The sequence below is a fragment of the Nicotiana tomentosiformis genome, chromosome 6 (assembly GCF_000390325.3).
Source record: "Nicotiana tomentosiformis chromosome 6, ASM39032v3, whole genome shotgun sequence".
Classification (NCBI taxonomy): Eukaryota; Viridiplantae; Streptophyta; class Magnoliopsida; order Solanales; family Solanaceae; genus Nicotiana; species Nicotiana tomentosiformis.
Window position 1 is genome coordinate 126,125,461 of NC_090817.1, and position 25,748 is coordinate 126,151,208.

General features: G+C 40.9%; 1 protein-coding gene across 1 annotated transcript; it reads right to left on the reverse strand.

Annotated features, from left to right (window-relative positions):
• LOC138894727 (uncharacterized) lies at positions 1-25,147 on the reverse strand. The gene is made up of 9 exons (XM_070179455.1): positions 25,117-25,147; positions 24,381-24,447; positions 23,978-24,263; positions 23,388-23,670; positions 2,012-2,088; positions 1,844-1,930; positions 1,238-1,723; positions 445-504; positions 1-387 (listed from the first exon to the last, which is right to left on the reverse strand). The coding sequence occupies exons 1-9, from the start codon at positions 25,145-25,147 to the stop codon at positions 1-3; spliced, it is 1,764 nt and encodes a 587-aa protein (XP_070035556.1).
• Between the last annotated feature and the right edge of the window lie 601 nt (positions 25,148-25,748).

The window sequence follows — 25,748 nt, forward strand, 5'->3', positions numbered from 1 at the left end:
TTACGTGTTATCTTGCGTTGGCAACTCATCAACGACATGAATCTCAAAAGGATCAATGGCGGGAATTCCCATATGATTCTCCTTTGTGTCCCAAAAACCAATACGATAAAGGAAATATGGGAACAACACTGAATATGGCTCAACTAATCTCTGCACTGCACTATTTTGTCGCACGCCACTCATGGAATCGTATATATAAATGCGCAGATCTTTGAATGACAGTCTCGCCAATATCCTGTGCCACTTATCAGATAGATTTATAGGGAAAAGGACTTCATCAACAGTACACCAAGGAACACTACATCTTAAAAAATATCCAAGTATATAATCAGCAATTGGATTTGTGTCAGTAATCAAATTCATGTCTCTGTTTTTCTCCAAAATCTCCTTGTACAAATTCGAAATCAAGCAGTTAAATCAACAGTCGGTAGTTGTGAATCTTACTGGAACATCAACACCGTACTTCTCTTTCTTTCTCAAATAGTAAAAAATAACATCAATATGCTGAAATATGAAGAATAAACACACATAGTCAGAAAATTACATTATGAGAAAACTACAATGTATATTTTATGTATAAACCGATTATATATTTTATAGAAGATACTGCAAATATACATAAAATATACTCTCCAAGTTGATACTATATTTTCTATTGCCATTATTGTTCTAGTCCTTTCTTCTGCCTACTATCCAAGGGTTGCCGAGTCCCATTTTTCATTTTATTACAGATATAATCTATATGTAATTATAACATGGATAAAAGAAAAGAAATGGCATTTATGCTAACGAATTAACATCAATATGCTGAAAATATGAAGAACCATGATAATGTTGACTTACTGAATCACACAGGGGTAGGTCGGGATATGCAAATGTGAAGAACCATTTTTTTTCTCCAATATCATCAACTCCAAATTCAAAGATTTTATTTAGCTTATTTCTAATCTCTCTATAAACACCGACCGCCCCTGATGAATCACGATAAAGAGATATGGTTCATAACACGAAAAATAAACAAGGAAAAAAAAAGAAAAAGAAAAAACTGAAACATAAAACTTACGGTGCATTAGTCCTTAAGCATCTATTAATGAAAGTGTTCCACTTACACAATATTCTGAAATCAACAGGATTGTCAACATTTTCCCAAAAAAGGATATTTTATAGTGAAGATGGACTTATTTGGCTTATTTTTCAAGATGGGCTTCTTTGACTTAGTTGGCTTATTTTGAACAACTTGGATGGTGCCACCAGAGTCAAATGAGTTCCTGAATGGTGACTTCATGACCCCTGCTGGTTTGCTTTCTCTAGGGATCAATTCAGGTGTGTCATGATCAACAACAACTATACGATCTTCCTGCATATTAGCAACATTTTTCTCCACTCCTAAACAATCACCATGTACAATATTTTGATCGAAATACTTTTGGGTGATTGTAGTTATTTGAGCCTCAGCATCACTAGTCCACCCATTGTCCTCACCAAGTTCCTCACAACTATTTTTACCAACAATTTGCACAGAATCCTCCACCAAACCCCCTATATTAGCAGTATTTTTCTTAACTTCTGCAATATTAACTATATTATCACCATCAACATCATTTTTGTCACAAAATCTCTGGGTGATTGCAGTGATTTCAGGCTCGGCATCCTCAATCCTGGCTTCGTCATCACCAACTCCTTCACTACTTTTACTAGCTTCTATAGAATCCTTCACCACACCCTACATAACATCAACAGTTTGCTCTAGACTTACCTCAGTGGCAACTTTTTTCTTTAAAACTTCCTCGCTGCCAATATGTTTCTCTATAACTTTCTCACTACAAAAATTATTCTATGCAACTTCCTTATCGCCAAAATAATCATTATGAATATCACCAGTATCATGATGGCCATGACTATCATGATGGTCATCATCTTTTCTATCACCCTGTTTAGGAAAAATATACAAAAAGTTATAAAGCTTATAATAACAGGGAAAAATAACAAATAAACATATCCATGAGAATACCTTTGAAGCACCACGTTCACCTAAAGCTTTAAATATCTTTTCAAATGAAGAAATCATTAACTGCTCCAAAGACGAAACTGTAATGATACAACCGGTTGTTTTGAGTATTACAATCCTGTTTCCGCATTTACTGCTCAATTTGTGCTTTACAGTTCTTATGTGACTCGCCGGGATGATTGGTTCGGGTCCGGTGAAGTTTTGGAATGAATTGGAACACGTAGTTCCAAGGTTTAAAGCGTAAGTTAAAATATTGACCGGATGTCGACTTATGTATAAACGACCACAGAATAGAGTTTTAATGATTTCAATAGCTCCATATAGTGATTTTGGACTTAAGAGCGTGTCCGAAAAATTATTTGGAAGCCCGTAGCTAAATTAGGCTTGAAATGGCTAAAATAAAAATTTAAGTTTGGAAATTTGACCGGGGAGTTGACTTTTTTGATATCGGGGCCGGAATCCGATTCTGAAAATTGGAATACCTCCATTATGTCATTTATGAGTTGTGTGCATAATTTGAGTACAATCGGACTTGATTTGATAGGTTTCGGCATTGAATGTAGAATTTGAAATTTGTTAGTTTTGAATAGGCTTGAATTGGGGTGCAATTCGTATTTTAGTGTTGTTCAATATAATTTGAGGCATCGACTAAGTTTGTGTCATATTATGGGACTTGTTAGTATACTTGGTTGGGGTCCCATGGGCTCAGATGAGTTTTGGAAGAGTTTTTGGAAGAGTTTGGTGTTTTGAGCTAAGCATGTAATGACCCAAAGGTCCATTTTTAGTTCTAGATATCAAAATTTAATTTCGAGACTTCCGGGATTTTGATAATGAATTATAGGAGTGATCTGGAAAGTCGGTCTAATTTCATCAAGTCGCGATTAGATTTTTAGCGCGAAACATGAGTTAATTGTTTAACAAACGAAATTGGTATCGCATTGAGCAAATAAGATTCGAATTGAGTTTCGATTGAACGACTAGGTTCGTATTATTATTTGTGAGTCATAGGAACAAGAATCGTCGAATTTCGAGTTCGTATGATGGAGTTAGAGCCTTTTTAGTGAAACGAATAACTGCTGGTGCAAGCAAGTTCTGGTGTGGACTTTTAGTGACGGGAAATGGACTTTTAGTGACGAAAAATGGACTTTTAATGACGGATGGGCAGAAACTTAAGGACCAAAAATGGTCATTTCCTTCATTTCGTTTTGGATTTTTGGAGCACGGTTCTTGGGCGATTTTGAGGATTTCTTCATGACTTCGACTTGAGTAAGTGTCCTATATCCAAAAGTGATTATATTTCATAAATCCATGGTTATATTTAATATTTATTTCGGATTTAAATGGAAGAAATCAAGATTTTTGCAAAATGTTTCAAGAACAAAAATTTTAGATTTGGAGGTCGAGTTGTTATCGGAATTTGATAAAATTAGTATGGTTGGACTCGTAATTGAATGAGTTGTCGTATTTTGTGAGTTTTGTCAAATTCTGAGATGTGGTCCCCATGGGCGATTTTTGAGTTAAATTTCGGATTTTGTTTGAAAATTAGTATTTTCATATAGAATTAATTCCTATAATTAGTACTGACTGAATTGAATTAATTATGGCTAGATTTGAGGCGTTCGGAGGCCGATTCGCGAGGCAAAGGCATAGCAGAATAAAGAATTACAAAGTTCGAGGTAAGTAACAGTTCTAAATTTGGTTCTGAGTGTATAAAACCCCGGATTATGTGTTATATGATCGGTTTTGGAGGTGACGGACGTGTGGGCGTGCACCGTAGGAATTGTGACTTGGTCAAATTCCATGAAACTGTGTATTTGAATAATCTGTGGTTATCTGTACATTCTCCATCTAGTAGAGAAATTAAAACACAAATCATGTTTAGATTATGTGTTGGCACTGTAGGGACCCACAAAGGTCGTGCACATGTTGAATTATATGCTAAATTGTTGTTTTGTACTCAGTCATAGTTTACTTGTTGATTTTATCTCAGTCTCTATTGTTCATTATTGATGCATCATATTGTTGTTGTTTGGGCTGATTTGCATGATCATTGAGAGCCCGAGAGACTGGAGAGATTTATGATTGAGTGAGGCCGAGGGCCTGATTGTGAGATATTATATTATAGCACTTGAGTTGTCTGTGCATCACGTGAATTGTCTGTGCAGATCCATATATTATACTATAGCACGTGAGTTATCCGTGCGGATAGTTGTCCGTGCGAATCCATATATTATACAATAGCACGTGAGTTGTCCGTGCAGCACGTGAGTTGCCCGTGCGGATCCAGATATTTTATATAGCACGTGAGTTGTCCATGCAGATCCAGATATTGATACTATAGCACGTAAGTTTTTCGTGCAGCACGTGATTTTTTCGTGCGAATTATAGCGCTTGGATTGTAGGAGCCCCTCCAGAGTCTGTACACACCCCCAGTGAGCGCAGGTACCTACTGGAGTACGAGTGTTGAGTGCTGAGTGCTGAGTGAATAGAATTGTTAAGTGACTGTGGTCCTGAGAGGATGCGTTTGATTTCATTACTGTTGCACTTCAGCTATCATATATCACTGTTTTGGAAATTTCTGAGAGATATTATATTATGTTTTTGTTGAGCTTGACATGAAATTACAGTTTTGACCTTAAATGTTGAACTTGAAAGCATGCCTATCTTATTATGTTGAAAATTACTATAATTGGACTCAGCTGTGAAGCTCGTCACTACTTTCAGTTCTTTATTTAGTATTGTTACTTGCTGAGTTGGTTATACTCATACTACACCCTGCACTTCGTATGCAGATCCAGGTGTTCCCGGACACAGTGGGTGCTGATTCTTTCGCACAGTTGATTTTCTAGAGATTTAAGGTAGTTGTTGTGTTTTGCAGACCTTGTCTCTCCTTCCCTATCTCCTTGTTTACTGTATTTGGTCTCAGACTATTATAGGCCGTATTTTCCAGGCTCGTATTCATATTAGATGCTCATGTACTCAGTGACACCGAATTTTGGGAGTGTTTATATTTGTACTTGTGAGATTTCTTCCATTGAATTTAATTATTGTGTTTTCAAATTTAAAAGATATGTGGTTTATTGAGATTTCCAGCTTGCCTAATTTTGAGATAGGCACCATCACGACGGGTGCAATTTTGGGTCGTGACAAGTTGGTATCAGAGCTCTAGGTTACATAGGCCTCACGAGTCATGAGCAGGTTTAGTAGAGTTCTGTACTTATCTTCGAAAGGTTGCCAAACCCTTAGGGAATATTTCACTTTCTTGTATTCTATCATGCGGAATTGATTCAGCTTGAAATATAACTCTTTGAATTCCTTCCACGCATTTGTGTGTGCATGTGAGCGCTCGGTATTAGTTGTGCATCATCGGCTTGTGATTCCATGAACGAGATTCATGATATGTATTCTGTGTTTTGGTGATGGGCCAGTCTGGAGGACTTGAGGCCAGGGTTAGACCGCAGCTTAGGCTCGGTAGTTTCAGTTGTGTAAACTTATACATTTGGACTCATATGTCCGGAAGTGTCCCTATGAGTGGAATTTATGGCTCGATGAGCGGTTGAATAGCTATATGATGAGTATGATGTGACTACATAATGTGTTCAGATGGTTTGATGGTGCCAAGAATAGTTTGATTGAGATGTAAAAAGGGGCATTGGGTGCTTGATTTCCGTTTTGATGTGACGTACGGTCTTGAGTTATGAGTGTGTTGAAGGATCTGTCATGCAGTTTAATTGTGGAGCGAAGTAGATTTTTCATGTCGTGTTGATGAGTTCAAACCCAGAAAGATTAAGTGATTGCGTAGTAATTATGGCTGCAAAAGGGTATAACAAGATACCAATTTGAGGCTAAGCATGTGGGTTATCTCTAGCGGAGTAACCTACGTAGGTGTGTTCCTTATAATGTTGAGTGAAGAGTTTCTTTTCTACCAGTAGAGTGTATGTGTTGATATTTGAATTTGAATCTGGTTGAGAAAGTTGACTTGACTGTCACGAGAATGAAGGCGAGCTTAGCAGATAAATTGAGGTATTTTATGGTTTGTGTTACCCGAGCTTGTGAAGAATTTTCGTTGAACTGACTGCAGTATTATGGCAGTAATAGAGTATGGATACTGTTGAGTTATGGAATGTTTTGTTCTATGGCTTTGAGCCAAGTGGGGGAGCCTGCTATTGACGATTTAATTTCATGGTTATGTGTTGTACTGGTTTCGGTTTGAGGCATACATGTGAATCAGTTATGACTTGCAGAGATTGAGATCGAGGATGACTCGAGTAAAGAAATTCCTGGATACGGGTTATATTGCACTTTATGAGCATATGAAAATCATGGGATGATTGTTGTTATTGTTGGATATAGTACGCATGGAGTATGAATTGATTGGTGATGTTAAGGCAATGTTACCTCTTTGAGTGTTGTTAAGCTAAGGGAGCATGTGTCTTTCGGCCCATTTGGGCAGTGCAATTTAGATTTGAGCAGAGTGGATGACTGTCTAGAAGGTTCTAATGAGTTCGAGATTTATATATAGAAATCGAGAATTTTTTCGGATTTGTGTATGGATAGAATATGAGATTTACATTTGATGGTGCTGGGACTTGCAGTAATTCTGTATGACTATGGATTCTACATTCCAGTATAAGAAAGGTAAAAGAACAATTTTAAATTCACATAAGGTATTTTCAGAGTGCGCGTTTCAGTTGTGGTACTTATGGGGGTGCTTAAGAAGAATCCAATGGCTCGTGGGCCTTAGGGCGGTGTGGTTTTATGTTAGGATGTCTTGTAGTGAGCTTTGGGTAAGGATAGTAGTGTTCTGACAAGGAGAAATGTTAACTTGAGAGTAATTCAGAAGAAACTCGGGGAAAATAGGACAAATGGGTAACATGCTGGATCAGTATGGTAATGGTATGCTCGGTTCTTTTGGTTCTTATGATGAGGTGGGGATTTACGAGTGTTTTGTGGCAATACTCTCGGATTTGTTAACCTGCGTGGCTTGGTCGAGTTAGAGGAATCCAGTTCTGATAGCTTGGTTATGTGCAAATGGATTTCAAAGTATTCTTGATGGTTTCTACCATGGTTTGAGCCGGATATCTTTTACCGGTTTGGAGGACATGTTGTGTATTGTGATTTCCTCTTGGAAGGAAGCAAGAGAAAGGTTTCTAACTAACCGGGTATGTAATTTGCTGGTGACTCAGAGTTCATAATGAGATTCTTGTTCTTGTCACATGATGACATGATAGATGTGGTATGTTATGTGGGATTAAGATTTACATGTACAAGGTGGCAGTTCGGTCACTAAGGGAAGGTCATGAAGTTTGGACAGAATGGTCAGTTTCAGATATTTGAATGAATGTTGTAACTATTCGGTAATCCTGAGAAAGGTGTGCATTTCAGAAGGGGCATAGTGTTTTGACTTACAGATGTTCATCGGTATTGCGGTACTCACCTGGTTGATAGATTGTTGATATTCTAATTATTGCTGTGTGGCACAGAAATATTTTTTTTGGAAGAATTCCTCGTGGGATGATCGTGCATGAAAGATGTGTTAGTCATTCGAATGCTGGAGTTAGGATCAGTTACGGTGATTCATGTGTTCTATGAATTTGGAGACTGGGAGTTCTCAGAAGCATATTGTTTTAGGGTTACGGCCTGTTTGATGTGAGTGTTTTATTTAAACTCAATGGAGGCACTAGTTGCGTTAATTATTTGTGATATCTACGCGTTATGAGTGCGCATATATGTATGGTTTGAGCCCATGTGCGGGCGTCGGAGCAAGTATTCATACTTGGAAGAACTCCTAGGTTGTGATAAACCTAGAGTTGACTGTTAAGCATAAAGTTATAGCGTTTCTCGTATTTGTACCTTTGTTGAGAACTATATGGACTACACTTGAGGTTACAAAGAGGCTAATTCCCTGAATAAATTGGGTAGTTACTATTTCTGCGTTAACTTGCTGATTTGAGTGGTGATAGCACACTTTGCAGCTGCCTACTCAATAACGTGTTATTTATACTAGTTCAGGAGCATGAGAATCAAAATTCATTTATCATATACATGTGTACTTATTTGATTGCTCCGGTATCATATGCTTGGACTGGAGGCATGTGACCATGCCCGGCGGATTATATTATTGGCACGTGAGTTATCCGTGCGAGTGATGTTAATGTGAGCTCTAGAAGAGCTGGTTACTGTTATTAAATTCGTGTGTCTTGGTTCTACAATATATAATGATCTTATAGCATTGCAGTTGTGGTGGTTCTCGTTGGACTCACAATACGGCTCTCTACTTTGAGATATCTTCCATTTTGGGTACAAGGTTGCGTGGTTGTGTGTAACGACCCGGCCGATCGTTTCGAGTGTTATAGCCCCATTTTCCCCATTTTTACTTATTTTTGTGTTATTCATCTATATTATGTTATATCGGGTTAGTTGGTTCGGGACCAGAGTGGTTTCAGAGTGATTTGAGACACTTAGTCTCTTAAGTAGAAACTTAAGTTGAAAAAGTCAATCGGATGTTGACCTATGTGTAAACAATCTCGGATTGAATTCTGATGGTTCTGTTAGCTCCGTTAGGTGATTTTGGACTTAGGAGTGCGTCCGGAATGTGATTTGGAGGTCCGTGGTAGAATTAGGCTTGAATTAGCGAAATTGGAAATTTGGCGATTTTGGTCGGTAGTGGAAAATTCGATATCGGGATCGGAATGGATTTTTGGAAGTTGGAATAGGTTCATAGTGTCATTTTGTGACATGTGTGCAAACTTTGAGGTCATTCGGATGTGGTTTGGTTGGTTTCGGCATCGGTTGCCGAATTTGGAAATTTAGAAGTTCTTAGGCTTGAATCCGAGGGTAATTTGGTATTTGGATGTTGTTTTGAGTGATTCAAAGGTTCAACTAAGTTTGTATGTTGATATATGACTTGTTGGTATTTTTGGTTGAGGTCCCGAGGGCCTTGGGGTGATTCCGGGTGGTTAACGGATTTGTCAAAGTTGGAATTTGTAGCTGGAGCTGCTGCTGCTGTTATTTCCGCACCTGTGGAAGGAAGAGTCTCAGGTGCGAGGCCGCTGGTGTGCGTGGGGAGTGCGCAGGTGCGGGAAATGCTGGGCTAGGCAGTTTGCTCATGTGCGAGTTGGAGGTCGCATCTGCAAGCCCGCAGGTGCGAAACCTGGGGCGCAGATGCGGAAAGGGAAATGTTGGGCAGGCTTCGCAGAAGCGGAGGAAACGCGCGTATGCGCCTTCTCAGGTGCAACGAGTTTGCCGCAGATGCGGAGTCTGGGCGAATAAGTGAGTTGCGCAGGTGCGGATCCTTGGACCGCAGGTGCGGTCGCGCGGGTGCGAGAAAAGGGTCCGTAGGTGCGAGATGCCTGGACAGAAGGTATATAGGAACACTTCGCGAATGTTTGGGGATTCTTCACAATTTCTATTCGGATTTGGAGCTTTTTGGAGTGTTTTGAAGGGGGAATCAAGGGGGTTTTCATTGAGGTAAGTTACTTGAGCCTAATACTCGTATATATGGTTATTTTTCTATTGTTTAATCATTGTAATTATTGAAAATGAGGGGTTAGGGCTTGAAATTTTTGGAGAGTAATTTAAGGATTTGAAGGACCAAACGATGTCGGATTTTGATGAATTTGGTATGGTTAGACTCGTGAGTGAATGAGCTTTCTAATTTTGTGAATTTTTTCGGATTTAGAGACGTGGACTCGGGGGCCGGGTTTGAGCCAATTTCGGATTTTGGTCTAATTTTATAGCTTTTCTTATGGAATTCATTCCATTAATGTATATTGATGGTATTGTACTAATTGTGAATAGATTTGGAGCATTTGGAGGCTGAGTCCAGAGGCAAGAGCATTGCGGGGTAGAGATTTGATTGGTTTGAGGTGAGTAGCGATTGTAAATCTAGTCCTGAGGGTACGAAACCCCGGATTTTGTATCATTCTACTATTTGTAGTGACGCACATGCTAGGTGACGGGCGTGTGGGCGTGCACTATTGGAGATTGTGACTTGGTCCATCCTATAGCAACTGTAAAGTTGCATACTTTGTTGAAACCATATGATACTTATATGTTTTAGAAAGAATTTCTGTAAATTGGGCTGAATGCCATGTTTGGGCCTTGCGCCAGTACTGTTTGGACCCTTAGGGGATTTCTCTTACTATCATCTTATTATTTTCAATTGAAAATTTATACTCAGTCATGTTTATACTTGTTTACCGCATAACTCAGTTTTATGACTCTATTTTGATACATATAAATGTTTTGGGCCGAATGCCTTGTTTTACTGAAATGCCCGAGTGGCTTGAGAGGTTTATGACTGAGTGAGGCCGAGGGCCTGATTTGTGAGGATATTTATGGGATCGGGCTGCATGCTGTAGCATATTGATATCGGTCGAGGGCCTGATTGTAAGGATGAGTGTGGATCGGGGCTGCCCGCCTGCAGCATACTTTATTATTATAGCACGTGAGTTGTCCATGCAACACGTGAGTTGTCCATGCAGATTATAGCGCTTGGGCTGAAGGAGCCCCTTCGGAGTCTGTACACACCCCCAGTGAGCGCAGGTACCTACTGAGTGCTAGTACCGAGTGCTGAGTGACTGGGAGGCATGAGTGATTATGAGGTATGACCGAGTGGCAAGAGTGATTGTGAGGTATGCCTGAGTGGCACGAGTGACTATGAGGTTTGCCCGAGGGGCTGTATATGAGTGATATTTTTCCTAAGGGGCTGTTTATGATTTCATCATTTTTTCTCACCTTTGCATTGAGCCTTTGTTTGAAAAACTGTTGGAAAAATATCTTTAAATGATTTTTACTGGAACCGGGTTTAAACGAGATGATTTGATTCAAACACTGATTTTTAAAGCATGTTGTACTTTACTGAGATTTCATGATATGAACGTTATATGCTTTATTGCTCGTCACTACTGCTCAGTCTTTATTTATTGTTGTTACTTACTGAGTTGGCGTACTCACGTTACTCCCTGCACCTTGTGTGCAGATTCAGGTGTAGCTGGACACAGTAGCGGTTATTGAGTGTTCTGGTTGCAGCTTTTCTTGGAGAGAGCAAGGTAGTTGTTTGGCGATCGCAGCCCCTACTCTTCTCCCTCTTATCTTCCTCTAGTTGTATTTAGCTATTTTTCAGGCTGAGTTAGCCTTGATATTGTTAGACAGATTGTAGTAGATGCTCATGACTAGTGACACCCCGATGTCGGGCTTTTCCTTCCGCACTTTTATTTTAATTTGAACTCCTTTACGAAGGTTTTTATGGTAAATAACATTGAAATTATCTTTTAAACGAAAATATCAGTTTATTTTGGAAATGAGTCGGCTTGCCTAGTTCCACGATAGGCGCCATCACGATAAGGGTTAGTTTTGGGTCATGACAGATTGGTATCAGAGCCTAGGTTACATAGGTCTCACGAGTCATGAGCGAGTTTAGTAGAGTCTTGCGGAGCGGTACGGAGACGTCTGTACTTATCTTCGAGAAGCTGCAGAACCATTAGGAAAATCCACATTCTTGAATTCTTGTCATGCGAATCTGTTGATTCTAGTAACTAAACATCTGTTGTTTCATTCTCTCACAGATGGTGAGGACTCGTGCTACCGATCAGGAGGACCAGCCATCAGTACCACCAGTCAGGGCTGCGAGAGGCAGAGGCTGCAGTAGAGGTCGTGGTAAGGGCAGAGGTGCAGCCTATACAACCGATGGGGCAGTACCTGCAGATCCACCTGTTGTCCCAGATGAGGACCAGGTTCCAGTTGTTGATGCACCAGCTCAGGCACTACCTGTGCCTATTGTGATTCCAGGCCTTCAGGAGGTCCTAGCTCGAATTCTGACAGCGTGTACTAGCCTTGCTCAGGCGGTCTCTATTTTGACGGCCGCAACCACTTCTCAGGCCAGGGGAGGCACTCAGACTCCCGTCGCTCGTACACCCGAGCAGGTTATTCAGGGACTTCAGACACCGGAGGCACCACCAGCCCAGCCGGTTGTAGTTGCTCAGGATTATGTGGTTCCTGCTATGCCTGAGGATAATCATCGTAAGTTGAAGAGGTTTGGGAAACACCAACCACCACCTTTCAGTGGTACAGAGAGAGAGAGGATGCTCGGGACTTTTTGGACAGGTGTCAAAGGATACTCTGTACTGCTGGTATTCTGGAGACTTGTGGGGTCTCATTCACTACCTTTCAGTTTTCTGGGGCTGCACTCAGATGGTGGGAGACTTACGAGAGGCGTAGGCCTGTTGGCGCAGCACCCCTTACTTGGCAGCAGTTCTCTGTGATCTTTTTGGAGACGTTCGTGCCTCGATCCTGCAGAGAGGAGCTGTGTAGACAGTTTGAGCGGCTTCGCCAGGGTGATATGTCTGTGACACAGTATGACATGTGGTTCTCCGAGTTGGCCCGTCATGCTATCTGGTTGGTTCCCACAGACAGGGAGAGGATCATGTGATTTATTGATGGTCTCATTTATCAGCTACAGTTGCTCATGACCAGAGAGAGGGTTTCGGGTGCTACTTTAGATGAGGTGGTCGACATTGCTTGACAGATTGAGATGGTTCGCGGTCAGGAGAGGGTTGAGAGGGAGGCCAAGAGGCCTCGTGGTCAGGGTGGATTCAGCGGTGCTCCTTTTGGGGGTCAGTTCCAGCACAGTAGAGGTTGTCATTTCAGGCAGGCTTAGTCAGTTCCGCCATTTCATCGGGGAGCATCATCTGGCCATGGTTCTCACAGTTCTCATCAGAGCAACTCATCACTTAGTGCCCTTCCAGTTCAGAGTTTGTCCCGTGCTCCACCTGTTCAGGGCTCTTCTATGCCAGGTTCTTCTACCAGTCGTCCCGGTGCTAGGGTTCCTTTCAGTTTCTGCCGCCAGCACTAGGGAGTTATTTTGAGTGTGGGGAACTTGGGAATATGTGGAGGCAGTGTCCTCGTTGTCATGGAGGTTTATCTCAGCAGAGGAGTCAGCCTCCGACTACAGCACTAGTTACCTCACCCCCGCCCAGTCAGCTCGGGGTGGAGGTCAGTCAGCTAGGGGTTGCCCTAGAGGGGGAGGCAGATCAAGGGGTGGTCAGGCCAGTTTTTATGCTCTCCCGGCCAGACCAAATGTTATTGCTTCAGATGCTATGATTATAGGTATTGTCTCAGTTTGCCACAGAGATGCCTCAGTATTATTTGACCCTGGTTCCACGTATTTATATATTTTCTCATATTTCGCCCATTTTCTGGATATACCCCATGAGTTTTTAGTTTTATATGTACATGTATCTACTCCTGTAGGCGATACTATTATTGTGAACCGCGTATATCGGTCATGTGTGGTGACTATTGAGGGTCTAGAGACCCGAGTGGATCTATTGTTGCTCAGTATGGTTGACTTTGATATGATATTGGGTATGGATTGATTATCTCCATGCCATGCTGTTCTAGATTGTCATGCTAAGACTGTGACGTTGACTATGCCAGGAATTCCGAGAGTTGAGTGGAGCGGTTCTGTAGATTATGTACCAAGTAGGATGATTTCATATTTGAAGTTTCAGCGCATGGTTGAGAAGGGTTGCCTATCTTATTTGGCTTTTGTGAGGGATGTTAGTGCAGAGACTCCTGTCATTGATTTTGTTCCGGTGGTACGTGATTTTCCGGATGTGTTTCATGCAGACCTGCCAGGCATGCCGCCTGACAAGGATATTGACTTTGGTATTGATTTGGTGCCAGGCACTCAACCCATTTCTATTCCACCATATCGTATGGAACCGGCGGAGTTGAAAGAATTGAAAGAACAGCTTCAGGAACTCCTTGATAAGGGGTTTATTCGGCCTAGTGTGTCACCTTGGGGTGCACCCGTTCTATTTGTGAAGAAGAAGGATGGTTCCATGAGAATGTGTATTGATTACAGGCAGTTGAACAAGGTCACAGTCAAGAACAAGTATCCTTTGCCTCGTATTGATGATTTATTCGACCAGCTTCAGGGAGCGAGGGTGTTCTCCAAGATTGATTTGTGGTCCGGTTATCACCAGCTAAAGATTTGGGATTCAGATATTCTTAAGACAGCTTTCAGGACCCGATATGGCCATTATGAGTTCTTGGTGATGTCTTTTGGGCTGACCAATGCCCCAATAGCGTTCATGCATTTGATGAATAGTGTATTCCAGCCCTATTTGGACTCATTCGTCGTTGTATTCATTGATGACATCTTGGTGTACTCTCGTAGCCAGGAGGAGCACGCTCAGCATTTTAAGATTGTATTACAGAGATTGAGGGAGGAGAAGCTTTATGCAAAGTTCTCCAAGTGTGAGTTTTGGCTCAGCTCAGTAGCATTCTTGGGACACGTGGTGTCCAGCGAGGGTATTCAGGTGGATCCGAAGAAGATAGAGGCAGTGCAGAGTTGGCCTAGACCGTCCTCAGCCACGAAGATTAGGAGCTTTCTTAGTTTGGTGGGTTACTATCGTCGCTTTGTGGAGGGATTTTCATCTATTGCATCGCCCTTGACCAAATTGACCCAAAAGGGTTCTCCATTCAGGTGGTCGGATGAGTGTGAGGAGAGCTTTCAGAAGCCCAAGACTGCTTTGACCACAACTCCAGTGTTAGTTCTACCATCTGCTTTAAGTTCTTACACCATGTATTGTGATGCCTCGAGGATAGGCATTGGTTGTGTTTTGATGCAGGAGGGTAGGGTGATTGCCTATGCCTCGCGCTAGTTGAAGACCCATGAGAAGAACTATCATGTCCATGATCTTGAGTCAGCCATTGTTCACGCCTTGAAGATTTGGCATCATTATTTGTACGAGGTTCGTTGTGAGATCTATATTGATCATCGAAGTCTGCAGTATCTATTAAAGTAGAAGGATCTTAATTTGCGTCAGCGAAGATGGTTGGAGCTTCTTAAGGACTATGATATCACTATTTTGTACCATCCGGGGAAGGCCAATGTGGTGGCCGATGCTTTGAGTCGCCGGGCAGAGAGTTTGGGGAGTTTAGCATATCTTCCAGCAGCAAAGAGACCTTTGCCATTGGATTTTCAGGCCTTAGCGGGCCAGCTTGTCAAATTGGATATTTTGGAGCCTAGTCGGGTATTGGCTTGTGTGGTCTCCAGGTACTCTCTTTATGACCGTATCAGGGAGCGTCAGTATGATGAACCCCACTTGCTCGTTCTTCAGGACAGGGTTCGGAGAGGTGATGCTAGGGATGTGACTATTGGTGATGATGGCGTGCTGAGAATGCAGGGCCGAATATGTGTGCCTAATGTAGATGGGCTTCGAGAGTTGATTCTTGAGGAGGCCCACAGCTCGCGGTATTCCATCCATCCGGGTTCTGCGAAGATGTACCAGGATTTGAGGCAGCACTATTAGTGGAGGCGGATGAAGAAGGATATAGTTGGGTTTGTGGCTCGGTGTCTCAACTGTCAGCAGGTTAAGTATGAGCATCAGACACCGGGTGGCTTGCTTCAGAGATTAGAGATCCCAGAGTGGAAGTGGGAGCGGATCACCATAGACTTTGTAGTTGGGCTCCCACGGACTTCGAGGAAGTTCGACGCTATTTGGGTTATTGTGGATTGGCTGACCAAGTCCGCACACTTCATTCCAGTTGGTACTACTTACTCTTTAGAGCGGTTAGCAGAGATTTACATCCGAGAGATCGTTCGCCTGCATGGTGTCCCAGTTTCCATCATTTCAGGTAGGGGTACTCAGTTCACATTGTAGTTTTGGAGGGCCGTGCAACGAGAGTTGGGTACTCAGGTTGAGTTAAGCACAGCCTTTCACCCTCAGACGGACAGGCAGTCCGAGCGCACTATTCAGATATTGGAGGACATGTTGTGTGCTTGTATCATTGACTTTGGGGGTTCATGGGACCAGTTTCTGCCACTCGCAGAGCTTGCATATAACAACAGTTATCAGTCGAGTATTCAGATGGCTCCGTACGAGGCTTTATATGGGAGGAGGTGTAGATCTCCGGTTAGATGGTTTGAGCCGGATGAGGCTAGGCTCTTAGGTACAGACTTGGTCCATGACGCATTAGATAAGGTGAAATTAATTCAGGAGCGGCTTCGCACAGCGCAGTCTAGGCAGAAGAGCTACGCGGATAGGAAGGTCCGTGATGTGTCTTTTATGGTTGGGGAGAAGGCTTTGCTGAAGGTATCACCCATGAAGGGTGTTATGAGTTTTGGGAAGAGGGGCAAGTTGAGCCCCCGGTTCATTAGTCCTTTTGAGGTGCTTCAGAGAATAGGGGAGGTGGCTTATAAGCTTGCCTTTCCACCCAGCTTGTCGAGTGTGCATCTAGTGTTTCATGTTTCCATGCTCCGGAAGTATATTGGAGATCCGTCCCATGTTTTGGATTTTAGCACGGTTCAGTTGGAGGGTGATATGACTTATGATGTGGAGCCGGTGGTTATTTTGGATCGGCAGGTTTGAAGGTTGAGGTCAAAGGATATAGCTTCAGTGAAGGTGCAATGGAGAGGTTAGCCTGTTGAGGAGGCCACCTGGGAGACCGAGCGGGAGATGCGGAGTAGATATCCATGCCCATTCGAAACTCCAGATATGTTTCTAGACCCGTTCGAGGACGAACGAATATTTAAGAGGGGAAGGATGTAACAACCCGGCCGGTCGCTTCGAGAGTTATAACCCCATTTTCCCCATTTCTACTTCTTTTTGTGTTATTCAACTATATTATGTTATATCGGGTTAGTTGGTTCGGGACCGGAGTGGTTTCAGAGTGAATTGAGACACTTAGTCTCTTCAGTAGAAACTTAAGTTGGAAAAGTCAATCGGATGTTGACATATATGTAAACAATCTCGTATTTGAATTCTGATGGTTCTGTTAGCTCCGTTAGGTGATTTTGGATTTAGGAGTGCGTCCGGAATGTGATTTGGAGGTCCGTGGTAGAATTAGGCTTGAATTGGTAAAATTGGAAATTTGGCGATTTCGGTCGGTAGTGGAAAATTTGATATCGGGATTGGAATGGATTTCTGGAAGTTGGAGTAGGTTCGTAGTGTCATTTTGTGACGTGTGTGCAAAATTTGAGGTCATTCGGATGTGGTTTGGTTGGTTTCGGCATCGGTTGCCGAATTTGGAAATTTAGAAGTTCTTAGGCTTGAATCCGAGGGTAATTTGGTGTTTGGATGTTGTTTTGAGTGATTCGAAGGTTCGACTAAGTTTGTATGTTGATATATGACTTGTTGGTATTTTTGATTGAGGTCCTGAGGGCCTTGGGGTGATTCCGGGTGGTTAACGGATTTGTCGAAGTTGGAATTTGCAGCTGGAGCTGCTGCTTCTGCTATTTCCCCACCTGCGAAAGGAAGAGTCGCAGGTGCGAGGCTGCTGGTGCACGTGGGGAGTGCGCAGGTGCTGGAAATGCTGGGCTAGGCAGGTTGCACAGGTGCGAGTTGGAGGTCGCATCTGCGAGCCCGCAGGTGCGAAACCTGTGGCGCAGATGCGGAAAGGGGAATGTTGGGCAGGCTTCGCAGAAGCGGAGGAAACGCGCAGATGCGCCTTTGCAGGTGCGACGAGTTTGCCGCAGATGTGGAGTCTGGGCGGATAAGTGAGTTGCGCAGGAGCGGCTCCTTGGACCGCAGGTGCGGTCGCGCGGGTGCGAGAAAAGGGTCAGCAGGTGCGAGATGCCTGGACAGAAGGTATATAGGAACACTTCGCGAATGTTTGGGCATTCTTCACAATTTCTATTCGGATTTGGAGCTTTTTGGAGAGTTTTGAAGAGGGAATCAAGGGGGTTTTCATTGAGGTAAGTTACTTGAGCCTAATACTCGTATATATGGTGATTTTCCCGTTGTTTAATCATTGTAATTATTGAAAATGAGGGGTTAGGGCTTGGAAATTTTGGAGAGTAATTTAAGGATTTGAAGAACCAAACGATGTCGGATTTTGATGAATTTGGTATGGTTAGACTCGTGAGTGAATGAGCTTTTTAGTTTTGTGATTTTTGTCAGATTTTGAGATGTGGACCAGGGGGCCGGGTTTGAGCCAATTTCGGGTTTTGGTCTAATTTTGAAGCTTTTTCCATTAGCATATATTGATGGTATTGTACTGAATGTGAATAGATTTGGAGCATTTGGAGGCCGAGTCCAGAGGCAAGAGCATTGCGGGGTAGAGATTTGACCAGTTTGAGGTAAGTAACGATTGTAATCTAGTCCTGAGGGTACGATACCCCGAATTTTGTATCATTTTATATTTTTAGTGACGCACATGCTAGGTGACGGGCATGTGGGCGTTCACTGTCCCGTAGCAACTGTAAAGTTGCATACTTTGTTGAAACTATATAATACTTATATGTTTTAGAAAGAATTTCTGTAAATTGGGTTGAATGCCATGTTTGGGCCTTGCGCCAGTACTGTTTGGACCCTCAGGGGCTTTCTCTTACTATCCTCTCATTGTTTTCGATTGAAAATTTATACTCAGTCATGTTTATACTTGTTTACCGCATAACTTAGTTTTATGACTCTATTTTGATGCATATAAATATTTTGGGCCGAATGCCCTGTTTTACTGAAATGCCCGAGTAGCTTGAGAGGTTTATGACTGAGTGAGGCCGAGGGCCTGATTTGTGAGGATATTTATGGGATCAAGCTGCACGCCGCAGCATGTTGATATCGGCTGAGGGCCTGATTGTGAGGATGAGTGTAGATTGGGGCTGCCCGCCTGCAGCATACTTTATTATTATAGCACGTGAGTTGTCCATGCAGCACATGAGTTGTCCGTGCAGATTATAGCGCTTGGGCTGAAGGAGCCCCTCCGGAGTCTGTACACACCCCCAGTGAGCGCAGGTACCTACTAAGTGCGAGTGCCGAGTGCTGAGTGACTGGGAGGCATGAGTGATTGTAAGGTATGCCCGAGTGGCAAGAGTGATTGTGAGGTATGCCTGAGTGGCACGAGTGACTGTGAGGTTTGCCCGAGGTGTTGTATATGAGTGATGTTTTTCCCAAGGGGTTGTTTATGATTTCATCATTTTTGCTCACCTTTGCATTGAGCTTTTTTTTGAAAAACTATTGGAAAAATATCTTTAAATGATTTTTACTGGAACCTGGTTTAAACGAGATGATTTGATTCAAACACTGATTTTTAAAGCATGTTGTACTTTACTGAGATTTCATGATATGAACGTTATATGCTTTATTGCTCGTCACTACTGCTCAGTCTTTATTTATTGTTGTTACTTACTGAGTTGGCGTACTCACGTTACTCCCTACACCTTGTATGCAGATTCAGGTGTAGCTGGACATGGTAGCGGTTATTGAGTGTTCTGGTTGCAGATTTTCTAGGAGATAGCAAGGTAGCTGTTTGGCGATCACAGCCCCTGCTCTTCTCCCTCTTATCTTCCTCTAGTTGTATTTAGCTATTTTTCTGGCTGATTTAGCCTTGATATTGTTAGACATATTGTAGTAGATGCTCATGACTAGTGACACCCCGATGTCGGGCTTTTTCTTCCGCACTTTTATTTTGATTTGAACTCTTTTGCGAAGGTTTTTATGGTAAATAACATTGAAATTATCTTTAAAATGAAAATATCGGTTTGTTTTGAAAATGAGTCGGCTTGCCTAGTTCCACGATAGGCGCCATCACAATAGGGGTTACTTTTGGGTCTTGACATTGTGGCTTGAGTTGCATTGGTATGGCATGTCAGTGGGATAGTTGTGTTTAATAATATATGGTTATTGGACCTATAAAGGGTACTATCAGATTTTATTAAGGTATATTGGGAGAATAATATTGAAAGTCATCTTAGAATGTGATTATGATTCTGGTTGGGGCGAGAGAGCTCTATGACTTGTTGATCTGATGAGTGGTTATGAGATTCCGTGTGTTTCTTTCATTATCAGCAGTGTACGAAGGTTTTGGAATGAAGTTTTGTTTGGTATGGGGTTTAATACTAGTACCGGTTAGTTTTGAGTAGTTACTATGATCCTAAATGGTGCTGCGAGTATGCGAGTTGTGTAGTATGTTATGTGACTATATTTGGGGTTATGGTTATGTCTTGATATTGCTTGTTCAGACTTATACAGTGTGTAGATGTGAGATTCGTGTCTTGAAAAGAATTTTGGATGTTGGAAATTTGGGTTCTAAGTTTTAAGGAGTAAAGTTAAAGTAAAGATATTCAATTATGTTGTATTGTCGGGCCTATATGGAATAGGGTGCCATGGGATCACCCCCGGGTATGTGCGTGGTAAGATGGAATAGTGATGTGATGGCTTGGAAACAACTCTTGGCACGTTTGAGGACGAACGTATGTTTAAGTGGGGGAAAATGTAACGACCCGGCCGGTCATATTGAATATTACAACCCCGTTTCTACATCTACTGCTCAATTTGTGCTTTGCAATTATTATGTCACTTGCCGGAGTGATTGGTTCGGGTCCGGTAATATTTTGGAATGAATTGGAACACTTAGTTCCTAGGTTTAAAGCTTAGGTTAAAATAGTGGTCGGATGTCGACTTATATGTAAACGACTCCGGAATAGAGTTTTGATGATTCCAATAGCTCCATATGGTGATTTTGGACTTCGGAGTGTGTCCGGAAAATTATTTGGAAGCCCGTAGCTAAATTAGACTTGAAATGGCTAAAATAGAAATTTAAGTTTGGAAGTTTGACCGGGGAGTTGACTTTTTGATATCGGGGAGGAATCCGATATAAAAATTAGAATACCTCCATTATGTCATTTATGATTTGTGTGCAAAATTTGAGGTCAATCGGACTTGATTTGATAGGTTTCGGCATTGAATGTAGAATTTGAAATTTGTTAGTTCTGAATAGGCTTGAATTGGGGTGCGATTTGTGTTTTAGTGTTGTTCAATATAATTTGAGGCATCTACTAACTTTGTGTAATATTATGGGACTTGTTAGTATACTTGGTTGGGGTCCCATGGGCTCGGATGAGTTTTGAAAGAGTTTTTGGAAGAGTTTGGTGTTTTGAGCATAAGCATGTAATGATCCAAAGATCCATTTTTAGTTCTAGAGATTGAAACTCGATTTCGAGACTTCCGGGATTTTGATAATGAATTATAGGAGTGATCTGGAAAGTTTAGTCTAATTTCATCAAGTCGCGATTGGGTTTTTAGCGTGAAATATGAGTTAATTGTTTAACAAGCGAAATTGGTATCACATTAAGCAAATGAGCTCTGAATTGAGTTTCGATTGAACGACTAGCTTCGTATTATTATTTGTGACTCATAGGAATAAGAATCTTCGAATTCCGAGTTCGTATGATGGAGTTAGAGCTTTTTAGTGAAAAGAATAACTGGTGGTGCAAGCAAGTTCTGGTGTGGACTTTTAGTGAAGGAAAATGGACTTTTAGTGACGGATGGGCAGAAACTTAAGGACCAAAAATGGTCATTTTCTTCATTTCGTTTTGTATTTTTGGAGCACGGTTCTTGGGCGATTTTGAGGATTTCTTCATGACTTTGACTTGGGTAAATGTCCTATACCCAAAAGTGATTATATTTCATAAATCCATGGTTATATTCATCATTTATTTCGGATTTAAATGGAAGAAATCATGATTTTTGCAAAACATTTCAAGAACGAAAATTTTAGATTTGGAGGTTGAGTTGTTATCGGAATTTGATAAAATTGGTATGGTTAGACTCGTAATTGAATGGGTTATCGTATTTTGTGAGTTTCGTCGGATTTCGAGATGTGAGCCCCACGGGAGATTTTTGAGTTAAATTTCGGATTTTATTGGAAAATTAGTATTTTCATATAGAATTAATTCCTATAATTAGTATTGACTGAATTGAATTAACTGTGGCTAGATTTGACGAGTTCGGAGGCCGATTCGCGAGGCAAAGGCATAGCAGAATAAAGAATTACAAAGTTCGAGGTAAGTAACAGTTCTAAATTTGGTCCTGAGGGTATGAAACCCCGGATTATGTGTTATATGATCGGTTTTGGTACGCACATGCTAGGTGACAGGCGTGTGGGCGTGCACCGTAGGAATTATGACTTGGTCAAATTCCATGGAACTGTGTAGTTGAATAATCTGTGGTTATTTGTACATTCTCCATGTAGTAGAGAAATTGAAACAAAAATCATGTTTAGATTATGTGTTGGCACTGTAGGGACCCACAGAGGTCGTGCACATGTTGAATTATCTGCTAAATTGTTGTTTTGTTCTCAGTCACAGTTTACTTGTTGATTTTATCTCAGTCTCTATTGTTCATTATTGATGCATCATATTATTGTTGTTTGGGCTGATTTGCATGATCATTGAGAGCCCGAGAGACCGGAGAGATTTATGACTGAGTGAGGCCGAGGGCCTAATTGTGAGATATTTTATTATAGCACTTGAGTTGTTCGTGCATCACGTGAGTTGTCCGTGTGGATCCATATATTATACTATAGCACGTGAGTTATCCGTGCAGCACGTGAGTTGTCCATGTGGCACGTGAGTTGTCCGTGCGGATCCATATATTATACTATAGAACGTGAGTTGTCCGTGCAACACGTGAGTTGTCCGTGTAGATCCAGATATTATACTATAGCATGTGAGTTATCCGTGCAACATGTGAGTTATCCGTGCAGATCCAGATATTGATACTATAGCACGTGAGTTGTCCGTGCAGCACATGAGTTATTCGTGCAGCACGTGAGTTGTCCGTGCGGATTATAGCGCTTGGGCTGTAGGAGCCCCTCCGGAGTCTGTACACACTCTCAGTGAGTGCGGGTACCTACTGAGTGCGAGTGTTGAGTGAATGGAATGGCTAAGTGACTGTGGTCCTGAGAGGATGCAATTGATTTCATTACTGTTGAACTTCAGCTGTCATATATCACTGTTTTGGAAATTTCTGAGAGATATTATCTTATATTTCAGTTGAACTTCACATGAAATTACTGCTTTGGCCTTAAATGTTGAACTTAAAAGCATGCCTATCTTATTATGTTGTAAATTACAGTAATTGGACTCAGCTGTGAAGCTCGTCACTACTTTCAGTTTTTTATTTAGTATTGTTACTTGCTAAGTTGGTTGCACTCATACTACACCATGCACTTCTTATGCAGATCCAGGTATTCCTGGATACAGTGGGTGCTGATTCTTTCGCACGGTTAATTTTTCGGAGATTTAGAGGTAGCTGTCGTGTTTCGCAGACCTTGTCTCTCCTTCCCTATCTCTTTGTTTACTGTATTTGGTCTCAAACTATAATAGGTCGTATTTTCCAGGCTCGTATTCATATTAGATGCTCAAGTACTCAGTGACACCGGATTTTGGGAGTGTTTATATTTGTACATGTGAGATTTCTTCCGCTGAATTTAATTATTGTATTTTCAAATTTAAAAGATATGTGATTTATTGATATTGTCGGCTTGCCTAGTATTGAGATAGGCGCCATCATGACGGGTAAGATTTTGGGTCGTGACAGAAACCTTGTCGTTTACCTATAAAAGAAAATGACATTGTTGATTTCACTTCTCAGAAGTTTCAGCTCATTCTTGCTTGAACTCAAGTTACTGGGCTGTGGATCTGCATTCGCATTATTTATAGGTTGTGATTTCAGCTTATTTTTGGGGTGCTTCTTAGCATTGTTTTTAGGTCGAGTGTTGAAATCATCGGCATCATCTCTTGGATTAACTGCAGCTACGACTCCAGATTCGATATACATCTCATTTTTATCTTCATACACCGGGACAAAATCATGCAATTCAAGCCTTGTTCGTTCAACATTTGTTCGGGCAATATTACCAAACACCAACTACAAATAAAATAAAACTTAGCAATCATGAAATTTTAAAAAAATAAAAGACAACCAATATATTACTTGTAAAAACTACACATCATACAGTTAATTGATATTATGTATATTAAAGGTATTAAATATGTATCATAAAATGTATAGTTTATGTTTCAAAAATGTATAATTTATGTATCAGAAATATATAATTTATGTATCAGAAGAAATTCATATGTATTGCTATAAAATGTTGTAAACTAAATAAAAATATTTTTTAACTGCTCCCGACTTAAAAGAAATTTTCTTTCCTCAACCTCTTGAAGGTCACCTTCTTCTTTACAGTCCAATTTAGTATATGTGGCACAAGATCTCCAATCCGGTAAGCGAGGTTTTTGAGAGTATATGGGCAGCATTCATAAAACCAACACTGGAATGCCAAAGGCAAACCACCATATCGGTACATCTTTCTCCTACTACGAACCTTATCTTTTATTGACTCCAACGTAGCATTGAAAACCATTTTTCCCCAAGGGAAAGTCTCAAAATCACCAGATTCAACCAACAGAAAATTATTCTTTTTTATGAAATCATCATTCGTAATAGAAAATAGGAAACTGTGAATGAAATACAATACTGCAGTCTTTAATGCGTCCTCATCATATTTTTACATCTTTTTTAAGAAACAATCAGTTAACAATTTCTTAGACACTTTTGACATGCTTGGAAAGTACAATTCCATCAACCGACTCGACTGGACAGATTCATAATCTTTATTGGAATCACCATTACACTTTAAACCTGTGATAATACAAAACTCCGCAAGTCAAAAGTGCAACTTGGTGCTATTCACTTTAATCCATAACTCGTCATCTTTAGGTAACACCACTTCCCTACGCAATAGTAAATGGATAAGTTGGTTTTGTATTTAAAAAATTCGGGCAAATCCACAAAATAACCAAAACATGTTCTTCTAAACATCTCAATATGTTGATCATCCAAAGTATCTTTTAAATGTTTCACAATACTATAGTTTGTATGCACACTGATACGAGTACTCTAATGATCACCCAAAGGAACATATTAATCCCAAAGTTGCAGACAATACAAAAATATAAATATATATAAGTTTCATAACAACCACAAATATGCACATTACAAAATTAAGTATACACTATGTGGATATACGATAAACTTTATATACAAATTGCACATTACTTATTGACTTGATACAAATTGTATATATTATAAAAAAAAATGATACATTTTATATACAAATCTGGAACATAACTGCTATATTGGATAAATTTTCTACATACTAAAATAAACTAAGCGCACACAAGTCAGATTTATATTATTAGAAATACCTTCAAATCAAATGAGCTAGAACATTTTTGATCAACGTAAACTTTTCTCTTTTTTGATGGAACATCATCCCATCCCTTTTAGCCTTCCTTTTAGAACCTTTACCCTTATCCTTCACAACATCCTTTCCCACCATTTTAATCTTTCTTTTTGAACTTGTGTCTTTTTTCAACAACTACACGCTGAGTAGTTTGTGACCTCGTTACTCTATCGCTGGGAGTCCCGATATGTGAACGTGTCCTTCTATCAACATGGGTACTTTGCATTCCTTCAATAGGGGTATCTTTCATTGCTTCAACAGATTTAGGGGTTGCATGCCCCAAATCGCACCCAAATTCAGGTAAATCTTCAAAATCGTCATCATTATTCCTACTAAAACTAGGGTTATATTTCAGTAATTTACTAGCTAATTTCATAGAATTTGGAGATGCCCTAAACTTTCTATTTTTCTTCAAAGACTTCTTTTCCTCCATTATAGACTCGATTATGAACAAAAATTGGAAAACCTACTGAAATTTTGACTTACATTGAGAGCGAGACTAAAAATGGAGAAGCTGTGTTAGAGAGAACCGAGTACAAAGAAGGGAACCAAGTACAATAGGAAAAAATGTGAGTGAGTTAAAAGCGTGGGTGGGTCAGTGTATTATAGATTGGGCTATGAAATGTAATATATTTGGGTTGGAGGAACATTTCGGGTCCATAGAGGAAATTATAAACTATTAAAATTTTGAAGTGCT